Raw genomic sequence first — 14,843 nt, 5'->3', positions numbered from 1 at the left:
GGGAATCAACAGATTATCTTGCTCACATTTGGAAACCGTACCGTGCGAGTCTAACCAAATAACTCCATTAAGCTAAACAACTAACGGACTTGTAAAGTTTTACATTCAATTTCGACTCAAGAGATGGTAGTTACGACTGGTGGAAACAATTGATTACAGAATGCACATTGAGGAGCGAAATAAATAACAAGTAATGCCGTTTAGGAGTATTATTAAAGGAGAATGAAGAATTAATAAATCAAAGCACACTACAACAACAAAGGGGAAGTTTGATCCTTCTAACCACTCCACTATTTCAAACCAAACACCTTCCGTTCTTCCACAAACCGACCTTACCGGCTTTTACTTCCGACTACAGAATATATTAACCAACCACCACAACTGGAGACATGACTCCTACGTTTGTTAATCATCTTCTTCAAATCACTCTTCTGTGCCCTCCAAACGCCCATATCTGTGTATTTCAATGAAAATTTCACATATTTTCTCAAATTTTCTTACATCTCCGATGATATTTGTTTTGGTGCTTATCTTAATTTCCCATTTCATTCAAATCATAACATGATATAATAAGCAGAGAGACACTAACCTTTAGATTCGAATCCCAACTTCCTGTACACAAGGCACTTCCATCTGCTGACAACCCCAAACAGCTTATCCGATTCTTGTGTGAATCCTGCTGTAAACCCAAATCCAATACAACCTGCCAGAAATGTCCCCACATTACAATCATAAACCTTACAAATGAGTGAAAACAACTCTCACCACTCTTCCTCAACATTAACTAGCTTACCTCTCCCAAGAGAGTATCCCAAACGTAACAAGTGTTGTTGCTCGCGTAGCCAGCGAAAAGAAGTCTCCCAGAGACTGAGAATGCAATGGAGGTGACTGGAACGTTCTCACCATCACCATGTGGCTGATAAACCTGGAGTTGATGACCAGTCCTAATGTCATACAGCCTGCAAGTTCCATCGTCTGATCCAGTCCCAAATCTATTACCATCCGGAAAGAACTTGACAGTATTAACATCTCCCTCGTGACCATGAAAGGTACGCACTGCTCGGCTTGCAGCACGACTGTCCCACAAGCGTGCTGTGGAATCGCATGAACCAGATATGAACGAGTTTGGGTTTGATCCACTAATTGAGACACTGGAAGAAATAGGATACAAATCACCGTGTAAGAGGGCATAAGTATATAACTGACTCTTAATATGTCAAACCTATAGGCTAATTCCAACGCTGGATGATAAAATAGGTATGAAATATATGCTACTTTATTAAACAAACCGATGCAATAAGCCAAGGAGATGAAAGCAACATCCATACCTTAGTACGTCAGCAGTATGTCCAGACTGAAATTCACCACCAAAAACAGAAGTTTTGAGACCAGTAGTCACATCCCATAAGATACATGTTTGGTCACCTGAACTGGTGATTAGGTGGGCATCCTCATTTGGAACATACTGACAGCACGAAACATACCCCTTGTGACCACTAAGCATTCTTGAAACTGGTACGGTTCCATCCTTGTCCGCGGTTGAGCTAAGACTGAAGATAGAACACACACTGTCTAACCCGCCACACGCAACCGACTGACCATTTGGAGAGAAAGCACATGTCATAACCCACGCACAAGGGAGTTTAATAGCATGAGTTTTCTGACTCGTTAGAGCATTCCACACGATCAATCTCCCATCTTGAGATGCACTGACAATCCGGTTCCTCTCCGATGTCCAATCCAATGAATAAACCTGTAAATTCCACATGTTAACATCTACAATCAACTCTACTGTGTCTACATCTTCGCAGGATCTTAACCAAATCCATCTGCACTCTTCAAAGATGACATAGACTAGTAACATCTAATAGAAAGCAGCAACTAAAGTTCCAACCCAAAATTCTACAAAATGGAAGCTAATAATTACCCAAAATGGAAGCTTTTTAGTTGCCCTTTTAACACAAGCTACAAAACTACAAAAAGAAGCATACTTGAAGGATAAAAGAACAAAAGAGACACAAAAAGATGGAACATTTTGAGTCACCTTTCCGGTATGTCCCTGAAGAGTACGACAGCAGACCAGATCCGTTGCTCCGAAGCTCACCGGAGTACGTCCTTGCGCCGCCGAATACCTCGCCACTGCCAAAATTCAATCCCAATTAAAGAAGACGAAAAGGACAAGATGAAGACGAGAGAAAGAGAAGGAAAACAAAAAAATCCCCAAACCATCGGTATCGAGGAGCTGAAGGCGTCTCTGTCTAAGCCTGTCACGGAGGTTATTAACGGTCTCCGTAGCTACGGCGTGACGTTCTTTAAGATCGGAGACAGACATTAACGGGGTTCAGACTTAAGGCTTCTCCGTCGCCGATCAAAGAAAAAGGGGAAATTTTTTGAGGGACTAAAAGAGAAGAAGGTTCATGATTGAGAGAGATCGAACCCTAGAAAGAGTGGATTTGGTAAATTACGTGGGAAAAAGCTGAAGAAGAAGAAGAAGAATGAGTCAATTACACACACAAACACGCTCGTTTGTTGAACCTTGTTGTTGGTTGATGCTTGATGGCTCTCTCTCTCTGAGTCTGACCTCAACACACACACCAAAGAGAAGAGAGAGAGAGAGAGAGAGAGAGAGAGTCAATGTCACATTGACTGTTCCTATTTTGCTGATTAAAAGTGTACCACAATTACAACTACTACACGACGTCGTTTTTTTTTTTTTTTGCTCCTTCATTCGATTAATGATAAATTGATTTTGGTTCTGGTTGATCATTAAGGAAATTGATTGAATGATTTTTTCAGTTTTTAGGTTTTTGATTTTGGTTTTTATTGATAATTCTTTGTTTACATTGATAAATATGCTGCAAAATTAGATATTTTTCTGCTTAACAAAGATTGTGAAACTAGTAGGGTAAAGAAAAAGAAAACATTGGTTTTATTATCTCTTTGACATTATTAAAAAAAAAACAGAAACAGAAAGCATAAAATCAAAAGTAGACGAAGATCATCATCATCATCATCTGCATTGATCAAGAAATCGAAAAAAAAAAAGAGGGAAACCACACACTAAAGAAAAAGAAAGAAAGCTGCTAGCTTAATGTTTTTTGATTCCACGATCCGCTCATTCAAAAGCCCATTGATTCTCCTTGCGAACCTCTTCTTCTTCCTCAGGTGTAAAATCATTCACAATGTTGAAGTGTGCACGAATCTGGTCTGGAGTTTTGCCCGTGATCATATCAGCAACAGTTTGGCACGTCAGGTCAAGCAAGCTTGCGATGTTTAGGTAGTTCGCAGCAAGGATGAGATCAAAGATCGTGGATTGATCTGTTTCCATGAACTGCTTATCCCACGTCTTGAGTTCCTCCTCGGGGATTGGGTTAGCCTCATCGACGTGGTGCTTCTTGCAGTACTCTATCACTAGGGCAAGAGTCTTGCTCGTCACGTTAGCAAGAGGGATCTCGGTACTCGCGCAATCGTCTTCAACCATATGCGCTATGGTCTGCGATTGGATCGCGACATCTTCTTCAACCTCGAACGACTGACCATCGGAGCTCTTCAACATGATCATCTTCTTCGTCGACATCGTTAATTTGATGAGAAAAAGTTTAAGAATTGAGAGAGCGATTGAATTGTTAGGTAATGAAGTTGTGAACCCTATGTGCCGTATTTATAAGCCCTAAGATTCGGTTAAGTCAACCATTCCTTTTTTGAGATGGAAATAGTTTCTTTTAACAAAACTAAAAAGGCAAATAATCCTTTTCAGAAAAGGTAATTTCACTGGAGTCAACCGAGATAAACCGGGTCAATTTTACATTATGGTAGGTTTGACTAAAATCCTTCTTTTTTACCTCGAGAATTCTAGAACTTTCAGAGTCGGTTCTGTGATCAACATTTCCTTTTTTTTTTGTTTTAAGAAAACTTGGATCAACAATTCCTTTTCAGTAAAGGTAAACTTGGTAAACCAAATTGGAAATTATCTAAGCTTAACTAAAATATTCAGATCCAGAAGAAAGCAAAAAGAAGTCTAGTAGAAATAGACGTTAACAGCAGACTAATAATATAATACAATTTTATTATGGAGTATAGAATTGAGTGTAACTATTATATAAAGCTAATAACGACTTGATTACACGAATACAAAGGAGGGAGAGAAGAACAAGAAGGTAAGAGCCATTACATATTTACATGGAAGATTAGGAACATAAAGATGAGTAGAAAAGATAGAGAAGAAGAGACATTTGGTTCACTTGCTCCATTCTTCTTCTCTACTTTGTCTGAGCTCACATACTTGTTCATTACTGCTTTACTTCCTGCGGCTCCTCCTCCTCCTCCTCCCGGATAGACGCAACTGTTGTAACCTATCAAATTCAGATTCAGGATAATTAGAAAAAACCAATTAATATGTACAATGCATTATGCTATTGAGGAGCAATTATCAATGACTAGGTTTTTGTTACAATGTTTTACATGACACTATTCTATTGGTAGGCTGGTGACAGTTTAAGGGGAGGGGAGAGAACACTTACTAGGGTTTTGGGAGGTGACTGTAGCGGTTTTAGAGAAATCACAGTCTGTAGGCTGTTTAGGAGATTTCTGAAAATACATATTCATGGCATAGGCTGCGCGTGAGGCCACATTGTTTGGCTCGAAACAAGCTCCACCTGGCTGTATCGGACCACAGTCTATTCCTTGTCCACACGCCCAATCCAAGCTCGACTGCAACTGATCATCCGTCGCACCCTTCTTGGGTACACACCACCCTGTTGACGTCACTTTTCCCGATGGCGTCTAATTATATGATCAAAACATCACCTCACAAGTTAAAACCTCTATTATTTATCCGCATCTGCGTTACATGTTATAATAACATATTTTTTCCATATAATTAAAAACCACAACTTCTAATATCTAACCTGACCACTACTGTTGCTGTCACTACTGCTACTCTTGGCAAGGCCTACATCATATGCCATAGAAAGATCAGTTTTGAAAAGCCCGAAGGCCCGCTCCGAAGATGGTCCAGGCTTTAGGTTCTCGTCGTAAAGTGCGAACAAGTAAGTGTCCACTGGCTTTCCAGGCATGAGAGGTGTGCCAATCATGGACTTTAGATGAGCTATTAGGTTTCCATTGTAAGCTCTGGCGTTATCCACGCTCGTTCCAACCTCATTAGCGTCTCCTCGTGACGCCCAACCAGTTTCCGCCACCACAATCTCCACCTTTTCGAATCCCATTGATTTCAAAGCCGAGTGAACCGCATCAACCTGTGTAAATGATGTAAAGTTGTAAACTCAGAGAATGTGACGCGTGTTGCAAGCAACGACCATGAACAAAGACTTCTCTTCTACTAAGACGTCACCATTTATTTTTTCTTTCTTTCTTATATTTTCCCGTACATTTTATTGACTTTTAAAGTCGACATTGCTAACGTGGAATTAATGATGACGAGTACAAAACAACAAAACAAATGTTTCAAGAAACATCTAAAATAAGTAAACAATTTAGTGCGAGTCCAGTCTGTCAGACAATCAGTAAACGAGTGACATGTCATCTCACGCATACTTATTCCCTGATAAAGATGATTACAAGCATAGTATATGAACTGCTAAATAAGAAGGATAACAAGTACCAAATCATTAAGCAACTATTTTATTTTATAGATTGTGTATACGAAGGAAAGTGTAAATTCAGACACATACGTGAACAACTGTCTTTTGCACTATAAATATCATAAGAACATAGATTCCTTCTAAATCATAAAGTAGACACAGAACAAGTTCCTTGCTACAATCTAGTGCAAAGAAAATTTTAAATAAATATATATTCCATAAATAAATAAAAAACCGAAAGTTCAAACTATAGATTCGTCCACGTGAATACAGCCAGTTTTTATTATTCTCATATTTTTGTGTCACAACAATAAATTACTAGAAACTAACCGACCCATATAAACTATTCTTTTGACGTTTAACTAATAAATCATTTAGATATATACAAAACAGTCAACCAAATTCACAACCAGAGACTAATAAGAACCTTTAACTAATTCAGTAACAGTTTAATTTAATTACCTTACCAAACACGAATGAATTGATTGATTAGTTATGGACCCGACTTAAACCCAAAAAAAGCTAGGGTGGAGCCAACTGGTAATTAATGTACCTGAGCATCGAACATGTTCGTATACTTGATTCCGGTTTTGGAGTCGACCCGTCCAGCGTTAGGCTGAAAGAGACAAAACGACAGCGTTTCGGGTCTCGGGTCACTCTGGTACGCAAAGAACGGGTACGGGTTAATAGCGAAAGGTGAACCAGTGTCACTTAAAAATTGCAGGATCCCCTTTAAACCGGTTTGATAACCGGGGGCAAATGAACCGGCTGATGGCGGGTCTGAATTACCGAGCACCGTCATGGCGTGAACCGTCGAGACCTTGATTTTCCCGCCGAGAGACACCGCTTCGAGGGCTTTTTGGAGATTCTGCATCGCCGGGAGTAGCTGGTTCACCAGATTCGGATCGTTCGACAACAGAACCTGCGATGATCGTCGGAACAGAATTAGAGAAATAAATCTCTAAAAAAAGGTTGAAACTTTACAGTTTTGAATTGCGACGGAGACGGACCTCGTTGCCGACGGTGATGAGGATGATTTTGGAGGCGGGATAAAAAGGGAGGACATTGGAGTTGATCCATTGTCCGGCGGCGTTTGGATCAGAGGCGAGTGAAGGAACGTCGCCGTTAGCAGCGCCGATGACGATACCTACACCTGTACCAGCCAAAGCTTTGATGATGGCGGGATCGGCACCGTAGAGTCTTACTTTCTGAATCGAAGTGGATTAAAGGAGCTTGGCTGTTTCTGAAGGCGGAGGGAGATTGTCGGCGACTTGACCGTAGTTAACTCCGATGAAAGACTCTGCATCTGTCGGTAACAACAAACAGGACAAAAAAAAAACAGAGGAAGTAAAAAAAGGTTAGAGGAAGAAGAAACAGAGGAGATAAAACAAACGACGTCGTGTTGGGGAAGATACTTACGTGAGGATGGGAAGTGAGAGATGAAGATGAGAAGGAGAGAGATGAGGATGCGGAGAAGAGCCATCATGGTGGTAAGAGAGAAGAGAGAGAGAGAGATGATGAGAGATAGTGTTGCTTAAAGAAGAGGTTTTTACTGCAACGGTTATATATACAAGGAAGAGAATTTTCCAAGACACGTTTTGTGCTTATTTTTCCACACTACACGTGCTGACTTCTGTTTGTTAGTTTCAGAGACTTTTGAGGTATAAAGTCTTCTTCGTTTCGGTCTTGTTTTAGTCTTATTATACTATTTTGTATTAAGAAAAAAATTGGCTACTTTTGAAGAGAAAACTTTTTGCAGAAAAAATTGAAGTATGTATTTATCTTTTTGAGTTTGCTTGAGTATTTTGTGTCACAAGTATCTTCTTTGCCTTAATCTCAACGTTGTTAAATGTTAAGTCCAAAGCCAGTTTCGTAAATACGACCTAAAAACTTTTACATTGTTGTTGCTGGTTGTAAAATGATTAGATTAGTTAGGATGTAGGAGTCAAAGTACCAAAAAAAGGTTGGAACATTTACTGATATCTTTTAGTTGAGGAGAATGGATGCATGGGATACTAATTGTATGAGCGCATACGCAAATAAGGTTCATGCAATGTAGAAAATAAAAATTAATTCCTCAAAAAGTAGATGACAGTATTCCCCTTTTACATGCTGTTTCCCAATAGAGTAACCCACTCTTCACGTTTCACCATCAATAACTTTTCTTAGCTTTTGTGATTTTACAATGTTCAAATCAATTATTATGTTGACTTACTAAAACTTCTATTCTGTATTTTAAAGGTCATCCATACTTTTCTCAAGATTTTTTTTACTGTGTTCACATCATATCCTATATACATTAACAAGTTCTTAACAAAACAAAACCCAAAAAGGTTGAATAACATAAAATTATTGCATATTCCAAAAACAGGATTTGCAACTTTTTCCTATCCATGATTTGATTTGTGCGCAATGTCAACAGTCAATAGCTCAGAACAAGCGCAAAAGCAAAGAAAGGAGAAACCCAAATCCAAAACCCCAAGGACGAACAAAACACAGGATGCTCAGATCATATAAATCAAAAGGCCAAAGAACCTCCATACCCAAAATTAGGGGACAGAGACACAAGACAAAAACCAACCAACCAACAAACAAACAAACAGATTCTCTCCTCTATAACAATCTGAAGAAACCAAATATATGAGTATATAAAAAAAAAGGCATGATATTCAAGCAAAACCCAGAGTGCAAATAGATTCTCCTTGGTTTAGGCACCTGAGTGCGAGACCGGTATTGTCTCAAACTTCCCTTCCGTGAACACATGGTTGTACTGTTGAGGCAGCGCATGTTCCACCTACAATGTTGTAACAAGACAATATGAGAATAATACCTACCATACACAGTGTCATACACATTAGGTTTCTGGTTACACAACCAATGGCTTCTGAATATTTGTATCAACCAACAGTAACCAGATTCCAGAAGTATTTCGTTTTTTGGTGTATAAAGTTTGAAGAATACCAGAAAATCAAAACGTTTTCATGGTTACAAAGAGAGTAAAGGCGTACCCAATCTCCATCAGGGGTAGCACCGGGCACCATTACATTGATCTCACTCGATTTGGCTGTTGTTATCGCTGTCTCTAATGAGTCTTTGTTTAGATATAACTGACAGCCAGTTGTGTTGTCCACAGAAACTGTGGGAGCTGAACCCTAGATTAGCCATAGATGAGTAAAGACAAACGAAGAGCAATCAGTGTCTTGAAAAAAAGATATATCTGCTGCCATTAGAAAAGCTTATAGATTATAGAAAACAAACCTGACATTGCACTTCTACGTTGTTGCAATTCACAATCTCAAATGCAGCAACAACATCCTATACAGACATGTTATATCTTACATTATTAGAAATCATAACTGTATACTGTAGGAATGCAAGAGGAATGAGTATTATTCCACTCACCGTGAAAACAACACCCATTTTGTTGCATTTGTCAATGGTGATGTTATTCACTTTTCCTACAGATTATGCAACAACAGTAAGGACCTCAAAGAATTTTGAGTAGATATCCAAACTTTTCACAGTGAGGTTGAAATGCCGCAAAGTTACCTTGTATCTGCAAGACGGAATCTTTGCAACCAAATATGTACACAGACTGTTTGGAATCACATTCGCTGATAACCAAGTCCTTCTTTCCAATTTGGTTCTCAACAGCCCACCTAATAATACAGTAGAAGCAGCAATCAGTACTATAGCATTTCTACCATTTTACCAGAGTTATGTACCATAATAGTAATTGTTAGTAAAACCCACTTGCGACCCATTTGAAGTTCCATTTTCGGTGGTCCAGTTTTTGAAAAGGCTGGTTTACTGGCACGGGTTTCCTTCTCAATGGCACTAACAGCTCCAGATCTATCAGCACGGTTCTTTGTCTTCATATCATCGGTCACTTTTCTAAGACCTGGAAAGCAAAGCACAAGGATTATAAGCTACTTTTGATTCACATTCCAAAATAGACACTATGCCACAAATTATAAAGACATACAACATCAAACCTACCTGAGGTCACAGCACCAGAGCTGAGCTGCTGGAAAACCGCAGACATCCCTTGTTTCTGGTTTGACGATGATGATGGCTTTGAAGATTCAGAACTGAAGATGGGTGCTGGTGGAGGAGCAGGAGCACCGGGTGGAGCCTTGGCAGGAGCAGTAGCAGTAGCAGGTTTCCCTGATGCATTCCATACAGGTCCCAAGGGGTATTGACTTTTAACATAATCCCTTAAACCAGGTACGTAAAGTTCTTTTAAGGCTTTAGCCCATTCCACATGATCTGCGTCTTTGTTACGGTACTCAACCAGAACCTGACGAAGAACATGGATATCACAGAATTAACAATGCGCAAAGAGCATCAAACAGCAATATAAGATTCTACAACCTAATCAAGTAACTCTCCTTGTTTCCTATTGTGTTTTCATAATCCCATAACATCATAACATATGAAAGCATAGAGATGATTAAAGATTCACACCTTATTGTTGTAAAACTCAGCCATTTGCCAACTTTCTTCCACATGAGCGATGGGCATGCTCATACCTTGCAGGGGATAAAACAAAGAGAAAATTTTGAAATCACAAAATTCATAAATTTAGAAACTTTTCCAACATGATGTCTCTCTCTCTCTCTCTCAATGTGCTTACCACAATCTTTGCCAGTGAAAGCAATCCAAGCCAATGCAGATAAACTATCGGAAGCAGCCTTCAAGTGATTGAAAAAATCAGACCTTTTGCCTTCAGTCATTGCATTAGCTTTCATTGTAACATCATTCAACGGCTTTAGAAACCCAGCCAATCCAGCGAGGTCAGGCTTCTGTTCAAACCACAACAATGCCCAAAATATTCACAAAGACGCACCAAATCGATTACACCAAAAAAAAACTCAAGCAAACATACCTGAGTTTGCTTGATGCGAACAAGCAGCTCCTTTTGCGAAGCAAATGCTTCGGCGACAATCTTCGTCACATCAAGAACAACTCCACCGATCTTCTCAGAAGCAGTCAAAGCCCTACCGACACATTGAGAAATCAGATCGTCATAAGCCAGAATCGAAGGATCGGACGATGCGACATCATCATCGATTGAGAAATCTCCTCCGCGGGAAACAGAAACAACTCCTCCACCTCCTCCGTTGCTTGAGATCCCTTCAAGCCTCGTAACCGCAGCTTCAAGACGTTTAATCAAATCCTCTTCCATTGTTTCGCTCCCTCGAATCACACAGATCTGGAGATGAAATCGATTTTTTTAAAGAATGTGGATTTTGTTTTCCCTTTTTGCGTGTGGGGGCTATGATGATGGTGGAGATGTCAGGAGAATATGTGATGACACGTGGCGGTTCTCGGATAGTTTCACCAATCGCAGGTAGTGGAGTGGTCGTGGTTTGTCGGATCCGAATTCCGACACATCTGTTTTGTGCTCCACCCGAACCGGATCCGATTTGTCCGAATCCCGGTCATTAAAAAACTGAGTTGCATAATTTCCGGTTTGAGATCGGTTTAATTTAAAACGCTAATCAAAACAGAATAGTACCAATCAATTTCTAAAGCAGAACCGATCGGTCCAGGTCAATGTGGCTTAAATTGAGTTTGAACCAAGTGAAATTGAGTTTGAACCAAGTGAAATTGAGTTTGAACCAAAAAGAGAAGATAAAGTTTCACTAATTTATTTATACAGACATATATGATATATACAAAATACAAGCCTTGAATCTGAATTCCATACTCTCATATATCTAAACTCATTTTTCCAATTTTTTCCTTTTGGCATATGATCAATCATCAATTTTAAGAATTAATAAAACATGGAAACAACATCTTTGTGGATGTCTAAACGAATAGAGCATCAACTCTTAACCGTGATGGTTGTTTGCCATAGAAGCTTTCTCGGTCATTCTTTCCTGGTTTGATCTGTGTTCCTGTATGACACATACAACTTTTAAAATCAGTTAATTGCATAAAGTATTAATTAAATCTCTTTTTAGCTTTTTTTTTTTATATATACTTACAGGACGGAAAGGGAAATCTTCAGCTTCAAGCATGTGAATGATTTGTCCCATCTTTGGTCGTTTACTAGCATCAAGGTCTATGCAACGCAAACAAACAAGCAAAGCTCTTTTCAAAGCTCTTGGAGGTGGTGAGGTCTTGATTTTAGGGTCTATAATTTCTTCTCCACGTCTACTTGCAACCATTCCTTTGAACCAATCCACTAAGTTCATCTAAAAAATGGTTCAACAAACAAATATTTGCATATGTTCTTGGGAGGAGGAATGGATTATTTAGTCAAAAGTTCTCAATATTAATGTATGAGAGATTACTACCTCGCCAGGCGGTCTTGAATAATCGACAGGACTTCTTCCTGTAATCATCTCCATGAGCAAAACACCGAAACTGTAGACATCACTACACTCATTGAGCATACCAGTACTTGCATATTCTGGTGAAACATATCTGTCGATTTTTTCACAAAATAATGTAAGATTTATCAGTGTGAAGTCACAATCTCCGTTTATTAATTGAAAGAAGAGAGAGGTATATACCCAAAAGTTCCCATAACACGAGTTGTCACATAGCTTGTCTCAGATCCTAATAACTTGGCCAAACCAAAATCAGACACTTTCGCGTTCCATTTCCTATCGAGCAAGATGTTACTAGATTTCACATCACGGTGCACAACCTTAGGTTCAAGCCCTTCATGTAAATAGGCTAATCTGTTCATCAAAATACATGGTTTTAAGTGCCCTATTGCAGATAGAATGCAATTCGAAAAGAAGAAGAAAGAACAAAAGAAACTGCACCCTTTTGCTGTTCCAATGGCAATCTTCATGCGGATATCCCACGTCAGAGGACTAACCGGACCAACATCACCGTGCAGCCACTGCTCCAAGTTTCCATTATCAATATATTCATACACAAGCATCCTAATCAAGAACAAAGAAAGTAGTAAAATTTTGTTAGATTAAATACAAACTGGAGTTTACAACTAATTCATTTGAGTTGGTATGTTTTGACACCTTTGAACACTGTCAGCACAATATCCCATTAGACCAACCAAGTTCTTATGTCTTACTTTTCCAATAGCTTCTACTTCAACTTTGAACTCTTTCTCTGCTTGACCCCTGAAGAAAGTTATGTTTTACCATCAATTTAGCAGATTCATTTTATTATATCTAAATTTTAAAAAAATGTTTACTATAAAACAATACTGTGAGAGAGTAAACAAGAAGCCAAAAAAAGTTTCATCCATGCCTCCTCTCAGGACCAAAACAATTTATTATATTTCTTTTTAAAAAGGCATCAAACTTGCAGTGGTTGTCCTGCCACCAACAACCTGAATCTGCTCAACCTAACTATCAATATAATAGATTCCTGCAATCTTGCTACCTAAACAGAAGATTTATCCATTACATTGATTAAATCATAAAATCAACCCAGTGATTCAAAATTCATAGACCCAGTGAGAGACATCTCATCATCTAAAAAAGGTAACAACTAAAACAAAAGAGGTCAAAAGAAAAGGAAAAGATTAAAGAAAGCATTCGTAGAGAATAAAGAACAAAGCACACAACTAATTAATTTTTCCTTTTGTTTTACTCTTTTAGCTTCACTACACCTACCTAAAAGAAAACAGCAATTATATAGTTCAATGGTCGGAAATTTATTCTCTTGAAATGCCTCTGGAACTAAGTAAGCACTGTAATTTAGATATGTTGAAGTTACTAATTCAGGAGATAAAATAAATGGTTACATCACTGAAAGTCAAACTCTCAAATATATTAATGCGGAGAATGTGTTATCTAATTAAAACACTTGTCGGAGATATATTAAAAAATCAAAGTTTCACCATTTTCTTGGGGTGGAAAGGAGCGAAGAAGACAACACTTAAAGCAATTTTTCAAAAGAACCAAGTAGTAGTAAGTACCAACGAAGCCTTGACCCAAGAATCACGGAGTCCGTGAATTGAAGTAAATGAATAAAATTTGTCAGACATGAGGAATGAATAATTTAATGTTATGTACCACCAGAGAGAGAGAGAGAGAGATAAGATCCAAATTTCAAAAAACTGAAACTTTTTTTTTTCAAAAATGATCTAATCTGAAATTAGTAAACAAAACTACTTACTTGTTGTTAAGGAGGTTCTTGACGGCGGCGACAGAGCCGTCAAAGAAATCAGCTCTATAAACGACACCGTAACCTCCTTCACCGATCACGTTCTCATCAGAGAAGCCACGCGTCGCAATCTCCAGATCTTTCAAGCTATACCATCTTCCCCATCCCATGACCTCGGGACCAACGTCACCACCGCTCGAAGCCACCGACAAAGTGTCAAACCCACCACTCGTACTCGTAGTCGTCGCTTCTTTGCTCGATGCGGGAACCACGACGACAGCTTCGTTTCCGATCTTACCCTTTGATTCGTCGGAGTTTATAATAAACTTACCGACCGTCGTCTTGATCTCCGATATCTCCTTGGAGACTAGCGGGATCGAGCCTGAGCTGTGTTTCACACGCATTCTACGAGCGCGTGAGACTCGGTTCAAACAGACGAAGAGGAAGATGAGGACCGAGATCAAGAGTATGAAAACAGAACATATCGCGATGACTATGTAGATGTTTAGTCCCAAAACTGAAGGTAACTTTGTGGTTGTGGAGGACTTGTGAGAAGAACCTGAGTCCGACATCGCGAACAACAAAGACTAAACTAAACTCTTCTCTTGGTGTAGTTTGGTTCTTCTCAAACAAAACAAAAAGGTTTGGAGATTGTTCGAAGAAGAAAGAGAAACGTTAGGAGAAAACAAACAAAAGAGGATGATGACGATAATAAAATGAGAGAGAGAGAGACAAGACATAGAGCTCAACAAGTCTCAACGGGTAGAAACTGAGTGTGCTTTTTAATTTTAAGGCTTGCGTTTTGGGGTTTATTACGACAATGCCACCGAGCGAGAGTTATTATTATTATTATTTTTTTATTATTATTTTTTTTTTTTAAATGTCTAGTTGTTTAAAATGATATTATAGTCTTTAGTCTAACTATAATTTGGTTTTTATTGAAATAGAGAATTTGTAAAGAATAATTATCTTTAATTAATAGCTGGATTTTGCATTAAATCTTACGCCGTTGGTAATCAAAATCGATTAAATAATAATTTTAGCATATAATGTTGGTGTTCCCGACATGCTATTGGACAATAATACTATACCTTTCTCTTTGGGCTCTAAAAAAAAGTATATACATGTTGGTGTATATTTGATACA

The 14,843-nt window shown here is 38.7% G+C and overlaps 4 protein-coding genes and 1 pseudogene across 5 annotated transcripts; all 5 read right to left on the bottom strand.

Annotated features, from left to right (window-relative positions):
- Positions 1-109: 109 nt before the first annotated feature.
- Positions 110-2,670, bottom strand: LOC104721348 (guanine nucleotide-binding protein subunit beta). Its single transcript, XM_010439310.3, has 6 exons — positions 2,227-2,670; positions 2,045-2,139; positions 1,329-1,753; positions 794-1,151; positions 590-703; positions 110-454 (listed from the first exon to the last, which is right to left on the bottom strand). Exons 1-6 carry the CDS (start codon positions 2,330-2,332, stop codon positions 419-421), a joined length of 1,134 nt encoding a protein of 377 aa, XP_010437612.1. The 5' UTR covers positions 2,333-2,670; the 3' UTR covers positions 110-418.
- A 219-nt stretch (positions 2,671-2,889) lies between these two features.
- Positions 2,890-3,669, bottom strand: LOC104721347 (SKP1-like protein 11 pseudogene; annotated as a pseudogene). Its single transcript, XR_015572475.1, has one exon. The product of XR_015572475.1 is annotated as an SKP1-like protein 11 pseudogene (transcript).
- Positions 3,670-4,049: 380 nt separating this feature from the next.
- On the bottom strand, positions 4,050-7,235 carry LOC104727573 (glucan endo-1,3-beta-glucosidase 7-like). Its single transcript, XM_010446667.3, has 6 exons — positions 7,020-7,235; positions 6,611-6,906; positions 6,154-6,522; positions 4,908-5,255; positions 4,521-4,782; positions 4,050-4,352 (listed from the first exon to the last, which is right to left on the bottom strand). The coding sequence occupies exons 3-6, from the start codon at positions 6,472-6,474 to the stop codon at positions 4,168-4,170; spliced, it is 1,116 nt and encodes a 371-aa protein (XP_010444969.3). The 5' UTR covers positions 6,475-6,522; positions 6,611-6,906; positions 7,020-7,235; the 3' UTR covers positions 4,050-4,167.
- Positions 7,236-7,939: 704 nt separating this feature from the next.
- On the bottom strand, positions 7,940-11,026 carry LOC104721346 (cyclase-associated protein 1). Its single transcript, XM_010439307.3, has 10 exons — positions 10,489-11,026; positions 10,237-10,405; positions 10,068-10,132; positions 9,600-9,900; positions 9,354-9,501; positions 9,150-9,259; positions 9,003-9,058; positions 8,859-8,915; positions 8,609-8,752; positions 7,940-8,394 (listed from the first exon to the last, which is right to left on the bottom strand). The coding sequence occupies exons 1-10, from the start codon at positions 10,786-10,788 to the stop codon at positions 8,308-8,310; spliced, it is 1,437 nt and encodes a 478-aa protein (XP_010437609.1). The 5' UTR covers positions 10,789-11,026; the 3' UTR covers positions 7,940-8,307.
- A 166-nt stretch (positions 11,027-11,192) lies between these two features.
- On the bottom strand, positions 11,193-14,457 carry LOC104721345 (putative receptor-like serine/threonine-protein kinase At4g34500). The gene is made up of 7 exons (XM_010439306.3): positions 13,710-14,457; positions 12,602-12,706; positions 12,386-12,508; positions 12,128-12,298; positions 11,909-12,038; positions 11,597-11,806; positions 11,193-11,506 (listed from the first exon to the last, which is right to left on the bottom strand). The coding sequence occupies exons 1-7, from the start codon at positions 14,267-14,269 to the stop codon at positions 11,441-11,443; spliced, it is 1,365 nt and encodes a 454-aa protein (XP_010437608.1). The 5' UTR covers positions 14,270-14,457; the 3' UTR covers positions 11,193-11,440.
- Between the last annotated feature and the right edge of the window lie 386 nt (positions 14,458-14,843).

This window comes from Camelina sativa, chromosome 11 (genome assembly GCF_030686135.1).
Source record: "Camelina sativa cultivar CO46 ecotype springtype chromosome 11, ASM3068613v1".
Lineage (NCBI taxonomy): Eukaryota > Viridiplantae > Streptophyta > Magnoliopsida > Brassicales > Brassicaceae > Camelina > Camelina sativa.
This window is presented reverse-complemented; position numbering and strand designations above follow the sequence as displayed.

Excerpts from the sequence above, each read along its gene's own strand:
- LOC104727573 (XM_010446667.3), bottom strand. The coding sequence starts at position 6,474 with ATGCAGAATCTCCAAAAAGCCCTCGAAGCGGTGTCTCTCGGCGGGAAA. Across the intron at positions 5,256-6,153 it reads CGAACATGTTCGATGCTCAG|GTTGATGCGGTTCACTCGGC; the intron begins GTACATTAATTA and ends TCATTTACACAG. Across the intron at positions 4,783-4,907 it reads ACAGCAACAGTAGTGGTCAG|ACGCCATCGGGAAAAGTGAC; the intron begins GTTAGATATTAG and ends TCATATAATTAG.
- LOC104721348 (XM_010439310.3), bottom strand. The coding sequence starts at position 2,332 with ATGTCTGTCTCCGATCTTAAAGAACGTCACGCCGTAGCTACGGAGACC. Across the intron at positions 1,152-1,328 it reads CATACTGCTGACGTACTAAG|TGTCTCAATTAGTGGATCAA; the intron begins GTATGGATGTTG and ends TATTTCTTCCAG. Across the intron at positions 455-589 it reads GTTGGGATTCGAATCTAAAG|ATATGGGCGTTTGGAGGGCA; the intron begins GTTAGTGTCTCT and ends TGAAATACACAG.
- LOC104721345 (XM_010439306.3), bottom strand. The coding sequence starts at position 14,269 with ATGTCGGACTCAGGTTCTTCTCACAAGTCCTCCACAACCACAAAGTTA. Across the intron at positions 12,509-12,601 it reads TGTGCTGACAGTGTTCAAAG|GATGCTTGTGTATGAATATA; the intron begins GTGTCAAAACAT and ends GTTCTTGATTAG. Across the intron at positions 11,807-11,908 it reads ATTCAAGACCGCCTGGCGAG|ATGAACTTAGTGGATTGGTT; the intron begins GTAGTAATCTCT and ends ACCATTTTTTAG.
- LOC104721346 (XM_010439307.3), bottom strand. The coding sequence starts at position 10,788 with ATGGAAGAGGATTTGATTAAACGTCTTGAAGCTGCGGTTACGAGGCTT. Across the intron at positions 9,901-10,067 it reads CTGAGTTTTACAACAATAAG|GTTCTGGTTGAGTACCGTAA; the intron begins GTGTGAATCTTT and ends GTTCTTCGTCAG. Across the intron at positions 9,059-9,149 it reads TTCCGTCTTGCAGATACAAG|GAAAAGTGAATAACATCACC; the intron begins GTAACTTTGCGG and ends CATAATCTGTAG.